Source organism: Alosa sapidissima, chromosome 14 (assembly GCF_018492685.1).
Source record: "Alosa sapidissima isolate fAloSap1 chromosome 14, fAloSap1.pri, whole genome shotgun sequence".
Taxonomy (NCBI): Eukaryota; Metazoa; Chordata; class Actinopteri; order Clupeiformes; family Clupeidae; genus Alosa; species Alosa sapidissima.
The window spans coordinates 6422419-6444521 of record NC_055970.1 but is presented as its reverse complement, the minus strand read 5'-3'; the positions used below and the strand labels follow the sequence as shown (position 1 = coordinate 6444521).

Below are 22103 nucleotides of genomic sequence, written 5' to 3'. Positions count from 1 at the left end.
TTTGGAGTGTACATGGAAAAAGATTCTGATATCTGCAGAAGGCACTGATTCATTTTTTTTTTTTTTGCATGGCCAGGAAAAGACCAGATACACTATATCTTAATTGCTGTGTGTGTGTGTGCACTTCTGTGTGAGTGTGACGGTCTCAGCCTTGATATCCAGTGAGTCCTCCTATGCCCTCCTTGCACAGGTACTGCTCCATAACCTCCACATGAACTTATCCCCCTGCTGCCTCGCTCAGTCTGCAATGCTCAGGACACCTCATAAATCATCTCCAACAAAACATTTGTAATCCATAATGGGTTTCCCTGACAGAGAAATGTACTACCTGTGGCAAGCAAACAGATGCTTCTCAAGCCCCCTGTGTCTAGTTGTGCCACCCGGTGCCAGAATACTGTCTAGAAACGGATGTGGCATATTGTTTTCCCTGAGGTTAAGTTCTGACTTTTCCCTTAATACACTGCACAGTTGAGTTTGGGAGTATTTACAACTTCTAATATCAAAATAAATCAAAAATTTAGATCAAAATAAATGGTAAGAAATGCTGCTCTTCTTGGAAACAAATCCCTCAAAATCAAACATAGTGTCAAAAGGTGTTGTTTTGGAGGTTTTTGTATAAAACAAGCGCATGACTGAGAGTATGTTAGTGATATATATATCGTCATGGTGGTTTGGCCATGCATGCTGATAGTACTAATCCTGAGTTCTATAGCTCTGGGTTCTGAGCATTCAAGGTCTTTACAAGAGGGACATTGGGTGGCTGTCTTGTTTGGGGTTGGATACAAATCTTTGATATTTGTTTAATCCTATTTTTTTTTCTCAGTGAAAGGGGTAGGACTAACATTTTAGTCTGTATGGCACTGTGAAAAGATGACAACAATTGTGTCAGCTTTTCACAGTACCATACAGAACATATTTAATATATTCTATACAAAATATTAAATGAGAAAAATGAGAGCATTTCATTATACATAGCCCACAAATATCCTCAGTCCGAGCCTGTGCTTCCCAATAGGAACAGTGAGAGATGGATGTAAACAGTGTGAATTGGAAATCGAACAAAATGAAATGTGTCCATCTCTCACTAATCTCAGTGCTCCAGATGGCTCGGTATTTGGTGTGATTTGCAATGTCCAATTCCAGCGGGTGTTTGTTTTCCGAGTCAAGAGGACCTGGCGAGCTCACTGTCCCTATAGACATTGGCTTTGGAAACCCAGCGCATGAACATATACTGTGTAACTTAGTCATTCATCACATATCCTAACAGATGCAGGGACATAGCAAAGGTCACTTTCATCCCTATGAATTCAAAACCAAGGACTATGAATGTTATGCAGCTATGATGAATATGAATGTAATATTTTGGTGAAACTGACAGGTCTTTCATTTAGGCTTTTTTTTTTTTCTTTTTTACTTCAAGTGTTGCAATCCGCTTCCACAATGAAGGCCTTATGTTCGTTTCAGCAATCAGGTCATTCCTGAGCTTTGAACATTTCAATTTCATTAGATAGACTAGTCATCAGAGTCAAATCCACCAACTATACTACCAGCTCTTGTCTTAAACTCCAGTGAACTGCCACACACCTTTGTCACACAACAACATGCAACCACATGTGACCTCATGTTAAACCTCTTGACAAAGCCCATTGGTTTCAATCAAACTTTAAGTACTTTAATTGGCTTATTACAATGTCCCTCAAAGATGGATGACACGAAGACCGTCTTAAACAAGTGGATTATGCTGGTTCTAACAAATGTAATGTGTTTCCCCCTCTGTGCTCAATTTTTTTGTATACAGTACATGTGGAACACAAATTACCTTATACCCCTACAGTCTGATAGAAGGGCTTTGCTTAGATTGGTTAGGAGGATAATTCATATTATTCATTTAAATATGTTTTTAACGGAGTTTCGTCAGAATTTAAATGAATAATATTAATTATTGTACAATAACTTTGAACGAAATAAAATAACCAGTTACTGTATCCTTCCTCTAAGAAGGAAAATATTTTCCCCTTTTGTGAACGCTATTGTCGAGTGTTGCTGACCGTGAATGCCAGCAAGGGAGGAGCCAAGCGGCTGCGCTTCAGAGTTGGCAGTACGCTTAGTAAGTGCTGGAACACTGTCACCGTACAGTAGTAGCCTACTGAGAGTATGTACACGCAAGATTGTGTCCTACGGAACCACTGAGAGCAAATCCTCGGTATTCTGCGACTACAGAGGTGAGTAGTACATATATTGATAATATGTTATCCAAATTCAAGCTACTTGGCGCGGTCTCGCGTAAAGAAGGGGTTGGAATAGCATATTTGGGAAATGTTCCTAACGGTCCATACTGGAATCGTTTTGCCTTTGGGACTGAAGGCTAACCTCTCTAGTGATTTATATCTAGTTTGATTGGCTGTGATTGCTATGATTCCTAGAATTTTGGCTGCATAGTGAATCGCGTGATTCAAACTGGATGCTCCAAGGTTTTATATTAACATAGGCTTCACAATATCACGCTGGAACCCATGGGCGAATTCTTGGAACAGAAGTTATTGAACCACAGGAAAAAAGTTAAACATACGTTTATTACGCAGACTTTTTAATAGTGTGGGCCTAAGTGGGAGACTGCCCTTCTACCAACAACAAAATTATCATGCCATAGGTAACCATTGCAAACATTGCGTTGCATTGTAAACACAGATCATTATGAAGCTAAAATAGTCAGTAGACAAGGCATTATCACCTTTTAAATTGGTCAGTTCTGTGCATGACAGACGGTTTCTTGGACTCCATTGGGTATATGGTGAACTTATCTTATATTAGTCAATATAACTTATAATTTCAGGCAGTGGTCGGATCTGAAGTGTATAGGTAGATACATTGATACTTACATTGATGAAGCTTAATGATGTAATGGTGTTCTATTCTGTATTGTATTTAATGTGGTTTCAAGTTGTGGGTCATAATATGGTCTTGGTTTGACAGGGAGCCCTATTTGACATTTATAATTCAGTCAATGGTTATGAAGGTATAATCTCTATAAATCCATAAGTGAAAAAAAATGTGTGGAAATAATGGGTACAATGTAATAGGGTAGAATCTCCTGCAAAATGTTTCACTGACCTCCCTGCATAAGCACTCAATATCCTACATTTTTGGTAGCATCTGAACAAGCAAATAATACAGTCCTGAGAGCTGTGACACATGTGCAGTTGTTGTCTTATCCAAATCAAATCTATTTCTATTGTCAAAACTATTTTAGTATAGTATATTGTTAATGTGATATATATAATAGCCAGTAATTTGGTGTCACAACTGTATCAATGGCAGTTAGATTAGGACTAAATGTATGCTATATGACATAATTCATATGCAGTTTCCACACAGATCTGCATAATTGTCAGCTGTGACTTGGAAATAGTTGTGTGGTATTAGATAAGTGTAGCCATTTGAAAGGTGAAGCAGCATAGCCGTAGGTGAAATGGGATGCTTTTTGTTTTTTTCATCATCCCAGACAAATTTGTTGATCATAGTACAGGATGGTGTTTGTAATGGGCCAAATGAATCCAGGCTTTAAACATGTGTCACAGGGTGTTATTTTCCCTCCCTTGCTGGTCTGTTAATGATGGGGTATTTCTGGCCTGGCGGTAAACAAAAATAGTAACTCTTCTCAGGGGCCAGCGTCTTTTTAGCACCACATGGCCAGGAAATGGAGGCGGCTCTGTGTGTATTTTTATTGAATCGCTATTTTGGGTCCTTCCCATCCCAAGTGAAAATTTTCTGGTCAATTATATTGCATTAGGGTTAAGCGGGGAGGTGGTGTCTGAGGATTTCTTGTGCTTTGATCAGCTTTTGTGATCTTAGACTTAACATGTTTTACTACTGGCTGTGTAAATCATAGTAATTTAAGGCTGATTTGGGAAGCAACATGAGAGACACAGACTCAGAGTTATCCTGTGCTTCCTTGACTTCTTGGAGCATATTGCTCTAGTGGACAGAAGAAGGCCAATCTATTGTATGGCTGAAATTCACTGTATGTGCGGAATGTTTCATATGCTTGAGCTCTACAGAATCGTCTGGCCCATGATCTGTTCCTGAAATCATTTGTTATAAACCACATGGAAGTCTGCATTTTTTAGTTCAGAGACTAAAATCTTACAATATAGTTTGTCAAGATGCATCCATGTGAGATATAAATCACACTGTTATTTACAGTGGATGTGGGTGCAAACAGTTGTCTCCATCACACTGTTATTTACAGTGGATGTGGGTGCAAACAGTTGTCTCCATATCCGTTTTAAACTGAACCCTCTCTGACATTTTTCTCCCTCTCCCCACAGGCCAGTGTCCAAGCAGCCGTGTGCTGAAGCAGGGAGTGAACTGACCACTCTGTAGTTTGGGCTTCTTGCTGGTACAAGGAGGAGCCTGGTCAGGAGAGCGCTGTGTTTTTATCGTGTGGTAAGACCTTTTTCCATCGCCATGTCAGCAGTGGCCCCAGATGACCCAAACTCTTTTCCCCCGCAGGGTCTAGGCCTGAAAGGGAATATTCAGTGTAAAGTTCCAGTGTCTTTGATCTACATGGGTGCAGACTTTTCCAAGTTAAACCTTTCACAAGTCACCTTTAAGTATTGTTGTAAGTTGTTTAGAATCGCTTGCCATGTTAGTTTCTGAAGTTCCCAGTGAAACATAGTCTTTGATCCAGCTAAAATATTAGGCCCCATTTGTACGTGTGGAAATGTAATAGTTGCTGTTCAGTCTCAGTGCGTTCTTCATTTAATCAAACCTGTGGCTGGCTGCACACATTATATTGCATAACATTGTCTGGAATTGTTGTCGAAAAAACCAAAACCAGAGTTTGCGATGCTGAACAACCCAAGCTACAATGGTGTGGGTGAGCCAGCTCTCAATCACACGTCTAAAGCCGTGCATTCCATATGGATCTATGCGTTTCTATTTAAACCCGGGGCATGTTAGCAGAGACTATGATTTGCTCGTGTTTTCATTTTCCTGTGGCTTTTGGAGAAGGTCCTAATCCGCTGAAACTCAAACATGTTCCTGTGGGGTCGCCCAGCAATTTGCAAGCGGCCGTTCCAAAACCAGAAACCTCTGGCTGCCTCCTGTCTGACCACCCGTCCACACGTTTGATGCTAAATAGGTTTCCCAGGTCTCGAAAAAGTCGCCGGACAAATAAAGAAATCAAATAAAATTGTTTCCAAATATTAGCTCCTCAACTCCTTCCCTGTAGCATAATGAAACTGTCTTTGTCAAATGTAAATAGGTGTTTGGCGCGCGGCTGCCAAATAAAACCATGATTTGAGGCAACATGGGCAAACTTAATTAGACTGGCTGTTGATACTCGTGGTGTCGTCCAAACCTGAGGGCTTTGCATTGGCATCCGTCCCCTTGGCACTAACCTGTGCAATGTGTGCACACTCTAGTAAAACTGAGTACCTCCACTTGGGCAAAGTATAAACAGTATTTAAGGGCCACTGGATTCGGAGTTTGATGCTGCAAGATGGTCTGATTTTCTACTTAGGTGACTTAAAAGACACCTGTTCAATGGGCAGGTTCCTGTTTCATGTGTTCCAAGGGAATTCACAAAATGAGCAAAGGCTAGAACAGAAAGAACTGTGGAGTACGGATTTAGCAGATGTGGGATCAGATCGCTGCTGCTTTTCTCTAAGTGGCAGTTTCAGAGTCTAAATGCCCAGTGAGTGTATATTTTGTCTTGCTTGTTTCTTTCAGCTCACTCGTTCTTTTGCCCTCCTCGCTTACCTAGGCTTTCTCACCCTACCCATCACCAAGGGTCAGAAAGGGGATCCTCCACCAATTGCTGTTGCCTAAATCTTAAGCTAATCCTCTTTCACACACCAATCCTCTTCTCTATCTGTTAAGGGTCTTTGCTGCTTACTATGATGACCTTATCGGGGTAACATTGTAGGGTCAACCAGAGACTGCTCATCTGAGATTGTAAAGGAACAACCTGGAGGAAATGAGCAATAATATGAAGGGGATGACTGACTCTTGGTATTTCTCATTATTGCCTTTACATAATTTAGTCTCCTGCACAGTTCAATTTCTTGCAGAATGTAAACATAGCCTTCCTTTCTAGAATCTTCCTAGAGATACTTATAGCATCACATATCACAGAGTGTTTATTTCATTGCAAACCAAAGATTTAACTAAGTAATAGGAGCTCTGTGCTGCTTTGCACCACTTCACCCCACTTATCCAAGGTTGGCTTGTGATCTGGCAACCACGATGGTTAGCACAGTAAGCTGTATTCAGTGTCATGTTTGTGTAGCCTCTCATTAGCAATCCAAACCTTGGAGCACGGGGCGCCATTTAACCCTTTGAGAACGCCGCTCAGTTTGCAGATGGATACACTGGTGCTGTCTGTGGGATGGGACGCGATGCACCTGACTGTTCAGATTTATCTGGGAGTCGTCCTGATGTTCAGCATTCAGTCGCTGATCCACTCTTAATGAAGGCACCTGCTGTGTGCGGCAAAGGCACACCATTCGCAGCATGCTGCATTGTTGACACATGGCCTAGTGGGTGCAGGCATGTGATTTTAGCCCTGTGCCATCAGCATGGAACCACAGAGCCAGAGCCCTGCTCCACTTGCACTCCCCTCTCGCACTTCTCATGTGTTTCTCTTTTCTTTCTAATTCTAATTAAAAGTAACAAATGTTTTATTGGCATGACAAATTAGGTGGTAACACGTTACTTGGATAGTTTGCTTAAGTTCAGTACATAAAAATGTTCTTTAACAATTATTGAACACCTTAACCTTAACCAAACTCAACCTCTAACCTTAACCTTAACCATAAAATGTAGCCTAGTGTGAACAGACATCTGTAAGTAATTGGAGGACAAAGGACAAGGGAGGTGAGGAACAAGACATCTGGATGTCTCTGGACGACAGATGTTTTCTTTTTAGTTGTGTGAAATTAAACTCTTGTCTTTATGAAATTCATGTCTATACATTTTTGTTAGGTCATAACAGACTAAAATCTTGAGATTTCTGCACTGCTAAAATGGACCTGGTTCCTACAGGAAGCATAAAGAACCATGTTGTATTTCATCCTGAATCAAATTAATGTTGCTGTACATCATGATCTTTATGAATAGGTAAAATATAAACCATGTTGATAAAATAAAAAAAACACATTTATGCTATTAGGCGAATTGACATCAACATTTTCTCTACTAGATTCGTCTGGCCAGCCTGTAGCACAGAAATGTACATGTTGCCCATATTAATTTGCATGGTATAGTGTAGAATATTTTTGGAGGGTCAGTCAGAGTATTTCCGTCTGCATGTGTCAGAGGGGATATACATCCTGGCACAGTGCTCCTCTGTGTGCTGCTTCATTCAAATGCAGAGGCAGAAGCCAAGGTCACGGATTGGCCCGAGAAAACCCTAAACTCCTGCTTCTTAGGATGAAGTCTTCATTTCCAGTTAGGGAATCTTTAAGGACTTAAAGGGGAAGGCATTGCTTTGCTGAAAGGGCAGAATTTCCAACAAGAGAGGAGGGGGGTGAAACAAATCTGAAGAATACATTATAATTTAATTTACCAGATCAAAAGATTGCACAGAGTCTATAAAAAGTCCTCACAGCATTATTCCTCTGATCTGATAATGTGTCTGCTAGATACTGTGCTAGTCAGCATGCAAAGAGTTCAAGTGAGTCTTAAATTTGTTATGTTTTTCCCCCAGTTGAGCACTGTTAATGCCGAAGAAAGTCGTTATTTCTGGGATACAGTAAAACTGAACAAGAAACATTAGTAGTGAGATTTAATGTCAGCACAGCTGAAGAGTAGGAGATTTTTGCTGCCCACCCCCTTGCTTCCGATCCCACATTACTGTACCACATAAACTGTTTTGATGAGCCAGTCTCTGATCATAATCAGAGCTGCTTGCCATTTCTCTGATAAGACTGGCTCATTTTATTAACGTTCCCTGGTACTGCCCAATGACATCTCTCTCTCTCTCTCTCTCTCTCTCTCTCTCTCTCTCTCTCTCTCTCTCTCTCTCTCTCTCTCTCTCTTTCTTTCTCTCTCTACCCCACACACTCTTCCCAGGAATGTATGCATGTCTGCAGTTCATTACATATGCTCCGGGGTTATGGGGTAATTGAGGTCTCTGACTCAGTGGCATTGGGAGGAGACTCCTCAGCAGTCTTGGCTCGCACGTCACTGCACGGGCAAAAAAAGCGGTGATGAGGTCATGTCTCCAGCCCCCATGTCCACCCCCCCATACTTCCCCCGCACCCCACCCCACCCCCCCACCCCACCCCCATACTTCCCCCGCACCCCACCCCACCCCCCCCACCCCACCCCCATACTTCCCCAATACGCACCCCAATGACTTACATGCAGTTGAAAATCATATTCCATATATAAGCAGGGCAGTGTTCTATGTTACGTTTGTTTCAGGTCTGCTGAAACAATCTGATTTAGTTAATTTGACTTTGCCTTTAAGATGGCTTTCGGATAAGAGGAGCAATAAGCTAGACATGCTGTTATATGACGGGACATGTTGGAATCATCTAGGGGGCACTGATATTTAATGAAGATAGCATATGGATGCCATGCAATTCATCTCACACTGCACAGAAATATCTTGGAAGGCGCAGTATAAAATTCTACTTAGAGTGCTTCTCTTTCAGTTTGGTAGGCCCTGACTTCTGCCATGCTGTGCCAAGTGAGAGCTGACAGCATTCAAAGAGAGAAAACTATGTCCTTAGGCAGCAATAAAAACAACACAATATTAAAATGACATCACAGTGGGTAGACTAATTAAATAAAAAGGAGTGTTGCTCAGACGCAGGGAAACAGAGGAACATTCGTGCATGGAATTGCAGCGGTCAGAATTTTAAGACGCAGTGGAGATTTCAATAATTTTCTCCTCAGTGTCTTTCTCTTTAAGTCTTTTTCCTGTTAATTGCACTCTCATAGACACACACACATTGGGGAATTATCTGCCCATTTACCCTCTGAAAAACAACTATTTGAGAGTGTTTTCCACATTGGGTGAAGTGACAATTGGTGGTATAATATAGCTAAATACTAAACATACAATATTTAGAAGAATTAAGTATTTATTGTAGTATTGAGTAAAATTCTCCTTTGTTTTTGTAAACAGCTCACTTGTTTGTTAATGTGAAATGCAGCTTCTTGACTCTGTACAATCTCCAAATCTTTAAGAGGGCAAGTGTGGCAGCGCTCATTCCACTCCAGGTTCTCCCTAGCCTGGGTTTTCCCATGCTGCCTTACGTGCGCAATTTTATTCACGCTGCTAGGCAGCCTGGATTCTATGGACTTCGTTTTCACCTCAACGAAGGAACCAATCACAGAACGGAGGGAGGGTAGCAAGACGATGACAACACACCGAAGCCGTTATGAGCTACGTACAGATGCATTTGATAGACATTCGTAGCGCCCAATAAACGGCTCTGGGCATTCGTAAACCACGTCATACGAGAAAATGAATGTCTAGTTCCCAGACCCCATCTCAATGAGATGAGGTCTGACGTTAGCCAGGCTGGGTTCTCCCGGTTGTCAGCAGATGTTTCTGTCTGAGACACTGTGGGCTTGGCAGACAGTCTATTTCTGGGCTCCTTCTCAGTGCATTTACCCCAGTTCTAATCATAGGCAGCTTGGTGAACTCTTCAAGGAAGGTGAAATGCATCGCAGATTTGCTGGAAACCAAAAAGGTGCAACAAGGAACAGGGAGGAGCTTTCTCCAGTAGATGCTGTTTGCACAGTATGGTGCCCTTGATATCCCAGCGCCACCCATCCCCCTAGGAGGCCCCGGCGGACTCCTCCTGCCTGTTTACCAGCTATACGTTGTGATGTGAACTCACATCAAAAGGGAAGGAGGCAGCAGTAGAGAGGGTGGCTGTGAGCCCACGGAAAGGCTCATTTTCACAGTGTCCGCCTGATTATTTCAGCACCAGCCCCTTCTGTTGTTGACGGACTGACAGTCAGTCAGGACTGGTTGGTTAGACCTACTAGTGATGTCTTCAGTGCAACGCCAAGGGATATATTACTGTTTTTAGCCCTGATGGATAACAAGTGCCCTTTGATGGGAAAGTGTATATTTGGTGTATGTGAAACCCTTTGTGTGATGGTTGTATGTGCATAGGTAGCTGAGAGCTGATCAGTTTTGACTTTTCCCATCGTTACTCAGATATAGTCAGTTTAAAGTCACATGAAATGAGCGTGTAAAATAATGCAGGGACACACACCTTGTTTTTTGTTTGCACGATTTTCATCAATAGTGAATAGAATTGCATACGGAAGCCAACAAATCATCAACTTAGAACATCACAACTGGTTAATGATAAGTCAATATGTCACCATCAGTTCTGCATAATGACCTTTGGTAATGTTTTTTATGTCACATGAGAGTAATATTATTTCCATCTTTAACACAGCATGTTCAGATCACAGTTCTTCTCAGATGTCTAAAAAGAAACCGTACAGACTAAATGACATTCTGAAAGCTTCCGTCCTCCTCATTGGGACAGATGCAGAGTGCTAACACAATTCAGACCGATTCAAACATCTTTTAGCAGTTCACGTTGTCCTCTCTTCCTTTGTCACTTTCTCTCTCCCTGTCTCTTTCACACACACACACACACTCACACACAAACGCATGCAGGTGACAGACCTTATTAATGACAGCTCATTAGTCGCCATGGCAACGGCGCATGGGAAGACGGACAGCGTGAAAGTGAGGGTTGGCTGTTGTTCGTCAGGGATCAGCTGTGTGTCGTCTTGACACGGGGGGAGCAGGGCTCTACGGGCGCAGGGGACCAGAGCCCTGCGGTCACCTTGTTTGACTCTGACACATGGGGCTAAGCTGCTTCAGCGCTGCGGCCACTGCTGCCTCACAGGTCACCCATAGCTGTGCGCACTGCACTTCTAATCAAGCGACAGTAAACAGCGATAAACAACAATAACAACAAAGTTAAGCGTTAATAACGTGCATGCAGTCATTTCAGTAACCCTGTTGGCTGTAGTAATTTCAACAACCCTGCCACTTTATACAGTATTTAACTTTATGTGTTGTCCTTTTGGTTGACTTTTTCATACACAGTCTTGTAGATCTATTCTGGGAAAAAAAGCTCCCATCTTTCAGCACAGCTGAGTATCTGTGGAAGACATGATAATGGCTGGCGAGAGTGTTGTTCACAGGATGGTGGACAAAAGCCCACCGGCTCCCTTGTTTAGTCTTAAAAGCAACGGGCAGGAAAATAACAAGGGGCCTGATGTGAAACGGAAGCGTGGCTCCCAGCGGCTCCTCCTCGCTGAGGCCCTGAAAAACAGGAAGGGGAGGCCCCGGGGCCCGCCCGCCTTCTGCGGTAGGATGCAGCGGCCAGAGACAGGAAACAGAGCTCGCATGGATGTGCCCAGATTCCAAGAGCTTTCCAGCTGCACCACAGCCAGCGACAAAGGGAGTTGGTCAAGTGAATCACACTAGACATGAACATACACACACACAGATACAGATACTCATATTTATCTACTATCTAGTCATATTTATCTACTAGGTAACATTGGTTGTACTCTCCTTTAACAATGGCTTTTTCAGCGGTCATTCAAAAATTCCAGATTGCTTTTTTTTCCCCGGGGCTGACATCACTCCCTTTCGTCTCCTGAAAACCTTTCCACTAACTGCAGGGATGTCTTGTTGATGAAATGAACATCAACACAAGGGTGACAGTGAGTCATCCTTTTAATTGTCTCAGGGCATGGAAAGCTGTGCAAGGGGGCTGCTTTTCCCATCAGGATTCAAAGGGTGTTTTTACTAGTCAAACAGTGCGACTGGGTGAGGCAGCTCCCATTTTGCCTTTTATGGTATGGAGAAAGCCGGGCATGAGTATGGTTATGTTGGGGTTGAGGAGATTGCATCCTGCTCTTTGCCAGCTGCATTCATTCACTTTGTGTAAGATGAGGTTCACTTTGTGTTGGCCTGCTGAGCTAAGCAAAAGCTGTTAGGACAAGAAAAGGGTGATAAGGAACACTGTATGAGTACATTGCTCTGCATAATTCTACAACATGGGAGTTGTTCCTGAGGCAATTTTATGTGTTAATTTATACATTATATACATTATATAAGTGTGCAGGAAGGTTGCACAAAAACCTATGTGATATTTTTCACAACTTCAGCTTGGGCAAGCTTTTCAAAGTCATGTGGTCACAGATTTTTATGTCAAGATAAATGTTGAGATATTTAGGGCTGGGATGCAATTTCGGTCATCATCAATGTTTTTACGTTTCTAATTTGTGTGCTATTAGTTTTACATAGCATGTGTATCATATGCTCTATTTAACACCTCATGGACACTTTCAAAATCCAAAATCCGAGATTTTCTATATGGTACGGTATAGTACCTTCTCTGAAACCATCATGACTGTCGCTCCACTGGATAATCCCTCAGCTCTTAACCCTTCACACACACACACGCACACCTCATATGTGTAAGCCTACTGCTCCAGTGTAAACCAGCGATCTAATGGGATTAGGCAGTCTGGTTGAGGAAATTAACAGCACTCCTGAACCAGGCAGGGGAAAAATGGGAGATAGCAGATAAACAAAATGTCATGTGGGGAATGACTCATGTTGTGTGAAAGTAACAGATTGAGAGTGTGAGTGAGAGAATGGGGCCTATACATTTATAAGGCATTTGTATATAGCTGTACTATGAGTAGACTATGTGAAGATGTCTGGCAAAGCGTTAGCGTTCAATATCTTTTGTTGTTCTTGTTGTTGCAGGTTTCTGCATCTCGTGGAGGGCCTTGGGAGAAGAATTGCGTTGTACCATGTGCTGAAGTCCTAAGGATCCATACGATTTTTTATTCTACTATTTTTTGGGGTGTGTGAGCAACAACAACAGAAGCGGCCATGGGGAGAAAGAAGATCCAGATCACACGAATCATGGACGAACGGAACAGACAGGTAGGTGACAGTGAAACACTCCCACCCCCCTCGACAGCAAGTGCATGCACTTAACACTCTCTTACTAGTCCTCTCTACACTGAAAAGCAACTTAAAGTGAGTAGGGTGTGTGGTGGTGGCACACATTCCAAGCTGCAGCACACGATTACATGTCCTCTTTGTGGCGAGGAATCCTTGGAGTGGTTTCGTTCAGCTCTGACTTTCAAGAACGCAACCATCTCATAAACTTCCCCCGGAGATTTTTGCACCAAACACTTAAATGCGACGCAAGCAGCGCACTGTGCTCCGTGGCAGAGCTGACATACACGACTTAATTAGAGACCGTGAGATCCAGCAGCCCATCCATTCAAACACACTGTAGAGTTTGATGAGCTCGCAGACCTCGGGGCTCCGTGTGGGGAAGCGATGTCGGGCCGCTGCCCCCACAGGCGAGGTGTCGGACACTGGAGAGCTTGTCCGAGGCCGAGGCCTCGCGGGGCCCGCCGTCCCTGTGGTTGCAGCTGGTCGGTAGTAATTAGGAGGGCAGCCGCTGCCCAACATCCCAACAGCACCCTCTCATTAGCAGGGCGGGTCAGTGCGACACACTGCGCCCTTCTCTCGCTGGCTGCCATCACTCAGACCAACCACAGAAGCGGCTGGAATTCACCCCGTCTGCTCCGCACCGACTAAATATAAACGCAGGGAGAAGTGGCGCAACAAATCCTATCTTGTCTGGAGGACTTCTCGTCTGTGTCTGTGTGTGCTGCTTTTGGATGTGGTGTATATGTTTAATGGTTTTGAGGGGGGGAATATTTTTCATTTTTTATTGGTTTGTTTATTTGTGGGATTTACCTTATTGTTAGTGCACTATGATCATTTTTAGTTTGGTTACATTGAAAAAGAAAATGGTAGTTGTAGCTGACATGTCACTATATTATGGCATAATCATATTCAGCACAGCAAGGTACAGTACTGCAGACAGTGGCACACTGTATAAATCAATGAATATTGTTTGCATGATATCACACCAAAATGTTGTGAGAGCGTTGCTTCTTGATGATAAAGTCTGCTTGTTTGGTAAGTAGTGTTTGCTTAGAAAGCCTCACAAACATGGCAGCCATAGTCCCTGGGGCTCGGCAGTGGACCCGAGGGAACAATCATTAGCATACACGTCCCATTATCATGAAAAATGTGTTCATCCACGGGACCCCAGGCACTCCATATTCATGACGTGAGAAAAGGCTGAGTGTTGTAAGTGGGCTAATGAAATACTGATGTATATTATTCTAAACAAGCATTTGACTGGTTTAGAGTAATATAACATCTTCAATTTAGCCATTTGGCCCACATTGTTACTACGGACACTCCCTGACATTATGCAGTAGATTTGTGTTGGTCTGGATCATCATATTATTATATGGAATCTTTTCCAGCATGTGCTCCTGTATGGAGTCTTACCACGCACACACACACACACACACACACACACACACTAATTAGGGATTTCTTGGAAGAATTAATAAAAGCTTGTTGTTATTCTCGAAACCATGATGGATCATATCTTCTCACACAGGACAGCACATGTTGTTATATCAGACTGTAATCCGTGTCTCTTTTGCCTTCGCGTGGGTTATCATTGGGTATTAGTAAGATCAGAGTGTAGGCACTGGCATATTCATGGTAACTGTGGTTGAAGTAGTGGCCATTAAGCAGCAGGACAGATAAAGCACTTGCAGAGGCAGAACTATGCTTTGGAACCTACACTGTAGATTCATAAACTGATTTATGGCCCAGAGCCTACCCATTCACAGATTTCATAGATAGGGCCATAAGCCCTTGACATCCATTTGTTTGCACTGTCCAAAGACGTCCCCATGCAGCCTGTTAATGGGAATGCCACGGTAAGTGGACGTGAATGCCCTGTGACCTACATACGGGCCGTGCACAGCCTTTGTACTGTAAGTGCCCCCGAGAGCAAGCCCAAGCAGAGTCCGGTGTGTGCTATCTATCTCTCCCTCTCTCTCCGGTCCCTCTGAAGCTGTGGTCCAGTTGAACAAGGCCAAGAGTAGAGGCCAGGGCCCTGCAATCAGACTCAGGGCACAATGAAAGGCAGCGCCCAGGAGGAATGTCACATTGCACAAGGTTGTTTTTTAAACAGCTATGAAAAAGAGTAGTGTGTATAATGTCTTAATTAGAAGACAGATCCATATCATGGCTAATTTGTCTCGCCATAGATGAACTTGAAGTGTTCTTTTGTGAAACAGTTACTTAAAGTGGTGGGAGATTTAACTCAATTGGATATAAATGTTAATTTTGTTTGAGTTTGTCCAATGTGTTTATTGGAAAGCCATGTCTAGGACCGTAGTCATTCCATATTAAGAAACACTTGATTTCCTTGCATTTTACTTGTTTTTCTCACAGGTCACATTCACTAAAAGGAAGTTTGGCCTGATGAAGAAGGCGTACGAGCTGAGCGTCCTGTGTGACTGTGAGATAGCACTGATCATCTTCAATAGTGCAAACAAGCTCTTCCAGTACGCCAGTACGGACATGGACAAAGTTCTACTCAAGTACACCGAATACAACGAACCCCACGAGAGCAGAACCAACTCCGACATTGTGGAGGTGAGTGTCATCTTGTTTAATATTTACCTTAAAGGAGGTCAAGCTACATTGTAAACAAGAATGTGCCATTACCATTCTTCCTTCTATCATTAGTATAATCTGTCAGATTTGATTTGCTGTCAATCAATCAGTTAGTCTAGGCTTTTCTCAGTTACATCGACAGGTATTTTCTGTATGAAAATTGAGAAAGAGCATCAGATATCCATATGGACTTAATAATTAACAGCTCTTCACTCATGTAATGGAGCAGCCTAATGATTTCAACTACCTCTTTTTCAAACATGAAGTTCACATATTAGTGTGTGTTTGGTATTTTATGTAATTTAATTAAAATAGTTGTTGTTCCATCCATTGTAGACTTTGACAGATGTGCAAATCCCTGTCATCTCAGGTTAGACACAATAAGATGGTAAAACAAACACTGTGTTTTACCCTCAGACAGTCAAAAGAGAATTTTCTCCTATTTTCACCTATTCTTTAATGATAGCTCTAAGAAGTATATTTTTGCAGAAAAAAAAAAGAATTCTCAACTCCATCTTAAACTATGACACAAAAAGTCTGATAGGTCATTGCGTTGTGTAAAATGTAATTTGTCTGGAAGGAAAATGAATTAGTACTATTCCCAACACAAATGAGCCGCAATACTTGAGGCTGCATGTTTATACCACTAAAGGAATATAGTTAATTCTCCAGCTTGTGCCTCTATGAAAGTAAGTGGGGGATTCCACAAAGGAATCACATTCCTTCTGTTTTATTCTTGCCACTTCAAAGTGAAAATGAGTTCATGTGACTCATAACTTGGGCTCATTGGTATCTCTTTGTTGAACATTATTTAACATAATGTAATTACACTTGAAAGGGTAAAATAGTGTTAGCTGTTTTATGAGGTTAGTTGATACAGATAACATTGTGAATGGCACCAGCTGCAGTGAAATGTGTCCATACGCGTAGTGTTAGCTTATGACCAGGTTACTGCATCTTGGTGTAAGATATGATGATGAAAACGTATTTCATATTGACCAGCAGACAGGTGCAGAGATGAGTTCTTTGCTGAGCTGCAGAGAATTGAGATATCCCCCTCTCCTCTGAATATTGTTTGCGCCGCACGCAAACATTCACATTGATATGTGAATTCAACAGCTGTGGCGAGCTAAAAATACTCAGCATCTGTAAGTGGGTGAGAAAATGACGAAGGTCGGGATGATTTTTGCAACTCTGTATTTGCAGCTCTGTATCCATCTCCGGATTTGCTCACTTGTATCGGCCAATCTGCATCTCATTTGCACTTCTGTTCTCCTCAAGTGGCCGTGCATTACGGCAAATTTGGAATTGCAAGATGGTGTTTGTGAGTCCCAGGCTATTGAACTAAGAGGCCGAGTTGTGAGAACTGTGAGATCTTTCTCGCTTCGCCCCAGACACAGATACGCAGCTGGGGAGACAGGGCTCCGTGGTCATCACCTCTGTCCTCCAACACGGCGAGAAGGACATCTGTCTTGCACGTAATTGAATCAGACATGAATAGAACTGTCAATAGCCATTAATAGATTGAAATAATAAAGAGTGGCCCATTAGCGTCTGGGAATGCTGTCAGAGTACTGCTCAGGCAGTAGTAAGTGTGGCTAGCCGCTCACTGTCTCCCTTTCTATTATGAGCACAGGCCTTGGGCTATTAAAGAGCCGGCCTAATCACCCCATCAGCGCAGAGGCATGTCTTTGCAATGCCGGGCATGTCGACCTTCACATGCGTTATGACATTTGCTATTTACAAATCACCATGACACGGGTGTTTATTTAGGCCTTACTGTATGTGTGTGCTGAGGATGGGCCATTTGCTGGAATATGCCCCCTGCTGGATGCTGGCTCTTTGTTGAAAAGATGTGATATGACAGGCCGGGGGAAAGATGTGTTAGATTATTTCCCGGGTCATATAGTTGTGGTGCCGTGGAATATGCTTGGGAGCCTAAACTTCCCATTTTATTCAGACTGTCATATGAGAGCTATGAATGCTGATATCGGAAGCCACCAAACAGTGTGCAAACATACGGTCACACCTTTCCATTAGATTGTCAAAGCCATTTCATAACAAGTGTTGCAGAAATATATACGGGCAAGAAAAGCAAAGCAGGATTATGAGATAGATATCCTAAGGGCGTCTTCAGTCTGAGGACCATCTCAGTCAGGACTGTTAGAGAGATTAGCGGCAGTTGTCTGCCCTGCCTAACTGGAGACTAGCTTCTCTGCCAGCCTCTCCCAGGGCCTATTGGGTGAGGTCTCACCAAGGTCTCTCTCTCTCTCTCTCTCTCTCTCTCTCTCTCTCTCTCTCTCTCTCTCTCTCTCTCTCTCTCTCTCTCTCTGGCATCCACTGCGCTGCCCCCTGATCAGATCAGAATCCTCAATGGGCCTGATAAATATTTCATGCAGTTGTGAGAATGAGAGCGAGATCATATTTCACAAGCCCAGAAAGTCGATGTCTGGACACTTGTCTGGGGTCAAAGAAAAGTACCTCACAAAGTCAAGCAGCTTGGCTCATCTGAGGCCTTACTAGAGTTATTTGCTGGAATAGTGTTTCTTTGGTGACAGAAAACAAAAACATAACCAAGATGAAAACAAGAATTACTGCAATTAGTGCAAAACTTGAACTACAAAAAGTCTAATTGTGTGTTCATAATACATGTTTATATTGTTGTATAATGTGTAATTTTATAAATTGAAATATGGAATGACAATGACAGTTACAATTTAATGCATCTATCTAAAACAAAAACACTTCAGTCAAGACATTATTTTCTTTACATTAGAACATCTTGTGTTTAATTGCTTGTCAGACAAAACCCTCCAAATAACCAGATTTCTCTACATATGGTAACAGCGACAGTCCATGCTTCAAGATAGATAAGTCAATTATACAACTGAAAGTAGGTCAAGGTCCTTGTCTTCCAAGGTCAAACACTCTTGCGCAGCCAGTGCAGGTTAGTGGTCTTGAAAAGGGGTCAGCAGTTGTTAAGGACTGATCATGCTGTTCATGTGCCATATGTCTGGTTAAGTCGCTCTACTAGAGGCTGAAGTCAGGGGTGGTTTAATGTCGGGCATTTGCAAGTCACAAAGACCAGGTCCACTCCACCGGGGCCATTATGTGAGATTGCTAGATTTTCAATTTTTGTTTGTGTGGGAATGATCGAAGTGAAACTTGTGCTTTGTTTTACATTTGAAAATGACTGCATGTATGTATGAGTTGTTGAGATTCAGATGTTCTCACAAAGCTATCATTTACCGACAGCTGCTACAGCACAGGCATGAATCGAGAGAGAGAGAGAGAGAGAGAGAGAGAGAGAGAGAGAGAAACATAGAGAGAGAGAGAGAGAGAGAGAGAGAGAGAGAGAGAGAGAGAGAGAGAGATGCTCATTAATACAATGCCTACATGCTTTGGACAGCTCAAATGTCACCACTCTGCCACTGCTTCGGATTGCTTCCTGGAACAAAAGCATACTGCCGTACCATGTCCTATTGCTGCATAATGTTTCACCTGAAAAAGCTTTAACTATCGATCCCCTCCTTTGAAACATTTGTACTACTGTACTATACAGTATACTGCACTGCCAGATGGTCTGGAGAGTCTGCAGCCAGCTTCTTGCATGCAGGCAGGTGAATTTGCTAATTCTATTTCAGAAACTAAGGCACAAAGGCCAGGATGACTATGCCATTCCCGTGGTAGACGAGAGCTACGGGCTGAGCCCCGAGCTGGATGACGAGAGTGATGTAATGTGTAAGCACTTGAGTGTAAGTACTCTCTATCCGCCTCCTCTCTTCCCCCTTTGTGTTGATTTCCCTTTTTCTCTTTTTTTATTTTGATTGTCCACCACAGGCGCTAAACAAGAAAGAGCACAGGGGCTGCGACAGCCCCGACCTGGACGCCTCTTACGTGCTCACCCCGCACACAGAAGAAAAATATAAAAAAATTAATGAGGAGTTTGATAATATGATGCGAAATCACAAAATCGTAAGTAACTACAGTGCTGCTGCTGCTGCTGCTGCTGCTGCTGCTGGTGCTGCTGCTTGATATGTTGGCACGAGTCCTGCTGGGTTTCAGCATCTAACATTGTTTTCGTTCTAATGGTTCTCACACGGAAAGGTGCATTCTCTGATGATAATATATGTTTTTTTCCCCCTTAACGTGAAAATGGTCACCAGATTTGTAACAGCACAGTCCAGACTCTCATTATAATATATGCTCCCTGGAGACAGGGAAACAGACTGCAGAAATGTCACCTAGTCTGAGTGAGCGTGCCTTGTATTAAGCCGGCAACATATGGTGCCACTCCTTAGACAAATAACGCACAGGTTTCTGAGGTCATCGTGAAATGAGTGGTGTTTCTTCTGGGAGTGAGGTCACAGTTTGGCACAGGATTGCAGAATAGTGACTATCTATCTCTGTGTCAGGCTGCGTGTGTGCTGTGTTGTGTGCCTATTGCTAATTGCTATAGATTAAGTACACATACGTGTGTTTGTTTACATTTTCCCTCCAGGTGTCTCTGCGATGAGGAAAATAGTTAATTTTGATAATTCAATCTGCTAACAATTGTAATGTTTTGTAAGCCCTGAAATGTCTGAATATGCCATTAACTACAGTTGCTTGCTTTTTGCTGTGTGTTGCCATTTATGTCTCCTGTTACTTCTTCACCTCACATTTCCATTTTAACTTATTGAATTAATGAATTGTTTGTTTGTTTGCTTTACAAAGTCTCTCTAACTGTTCATGTTCTTCTGCAGCCATCTGGAATGCCACAGCAGAACTTCTCCATGCACGGGACTCTGCCGGTGACCAACCACAACCCCCTGGCCTACAGTTCTGGGGGCTCCCTCGGCCACTCCGCCTCCCTCAGTGACGCTGGGGTGCTGTCGTCCCCCCATGGCTCCTTGCATAGAAACATGGGCTCCCCTGGGATCTCTCAAAGACCCCCCAGCACAGGGGCTGCAGGTCAGTCTGAGCATTAGGCCTTACACTCTCAATTACTCACTACAGAAATGAACACGTGATAGTCTGTGGATAGCATTATATTATGCATGTATTCAGTTGTTCAATTTACTTTTGTTTTTTATCTTAAAAGGTTCTATGCTGGGAGCTAGTGATATGCCAATGGTGAATGGTTCAATATCGAGCCAAGTAGGTAAGTCAAAAGACTACATACCAACTTGTTTATGCTGTATGTGTGTTGACAGGACATTTTTAGTGACAGTTTTGCATTGATGTGTTAACCATGAGCGTACACTTCCTGTCTATGACACGTTTCCTTCACTCGACATGTGGGTGTCTGCGTGCATGGCAGTGGCTTGGCTCGGCCGTTGTCCTTTTAAGGGCCGAGAGAAAGTCGGCAAGATGGCCCAGTAGACCTCTGAAAGCATGTGGACCATGGCAAGCCTCTCGGGCGGCGTGTCCACCATGCCTCAGCCCCAGCCCGCTGTCACAGTCCGCCCGTGTACTGAATGAAAGAGCGCGGCAGGTGGGGCTTAACTGTCTTCCCAGCTCCAATCTGTTGGGATGGGTTTGAGGATGTTGTTTGCGCTTGGATGACATACAGCCTGTTAAAACGACCAGCTGATGGCTCCATACAGCACAAAGCTTGGTGCTGTATTTTGTATTGTTTGAATTTGATGCGTGGATTTTCCTCTGCATGTCATTTAGCTGATGATTTATGTACAACAGCTGCATATCTTTATCTATGGATGAATGCATTATGGCATTAACACAATGAAGACCTTTGGCCCATACAAGTCATACACGTTTAATGATCATATAGTGCATTAATCATATATGTTGTTTCTGTGAAGCTTTTTACATTTTTGCTCAAAGAATGAATATCTAGGGTTGATCTAGAGTATCAACACTGAGCAAATGAGCATCTATATAGTTGACCCTCACTGTAACAAAGAGGGCACTTGAAGACATGTTGAGGTATTTTGTGGTTCCAGTGGAGCTTTCGATAGAGCGTGGCGCTGATTCGGTATTAGAGTGGTTTAAGCTGCAAGATGTCCTCCTCAGCATGCCTGTTCCTGTTACACCCCCCTGCTCCCCCCCCCCAGCCCCTCCCCTCCCCCCTCCCACCCCCCCACCCCAGGCTGTCTGGGTGATGATTTGGTAATCACGACACAATCTGCATATGGCATGGGCTCAGCTGACCTGCCTCTTACTGATGGGGGGGTGGGGGGGGCATACACAGAACGCAAGCTGACAGGCAGCAGACTGGATACTGGATCGGAGTCTATTGAGGATAATGTGAAATATGAAATTACAAGGATGCACCCACATTTAACAAAAGAACATACACATAAAAAACAAACACATGCAGTATATGCACAAGTCATATTTTTATATTGTATGTGTATCTTCTTATATGGAAATTAATATAGTATGTTTTTGGAATTATACTGCATTCAAGCTAGTTAATGGGTTTACGTGACAGCATTTTCTTGTGAGCACAGCTTGTCTGTAGTTTGTGTCAGTCATTTCAGGGGGTTGTGGGGATTGGTGTTGTGGTGAGAGG

The 22103-nt window shown here is 43.0% G+C and overlaps 1 protein-coding gene across 6 annotated transcripts in view; it reads left to right on the top strand.

The window, feature by feature from the left end:
- Nucleotides 1-2097: 2097 nt before the first annotated feature.
- The window catches only part of mef2ab (myocyte enhancer factor 2ab), a 25907-nt gene continuing 5901 nt past the window's right edge, over nucleotides 2098-22103 (top strand). For 2 of the 6 annotated variants that reach the window (XM_042062132.1, XM_042062131.1), the window contains exons 1-8: nucleotides 2098-2222; nucleotides 4329-4446; nucleotides 12779-12961; nucleotides 15362-15565; nucleotides 19231-19341; nucleotides 19427-19561; nucleotides 20332-20539; nucleotides 20670-20729. In XM_042062132.1, the coding sequence (XP_041918066.1) occupies nucleotides 12908-12961; nucleotides 15362-15565; nucleotides 19231-19341; nucleotides 19427-19561; nucleotides 20332-20539; nucleotides 20670-20729 (772 nt within the window). In that variant the 5' untranslated portion in view covers nucleotides 2098-2222; nucleotides 4329-4446; nucleotides 12779-12907. The remainder of the gene's footprint in view (nucleotides 2223-4328; nucleotides 4447-12778; nucleotides 12962-15361; nucleotides 15566-19230; nucleotides 19342-19426; nucleotides 19562-20331; nucleotides 20540-20669; nucleotides 20730-22103) is intronic. The other 4 variants (XM_042062135.1, XM_042062133.1, XM_042062136.1 and 1 more) reach the window with 2 other exon arrangements.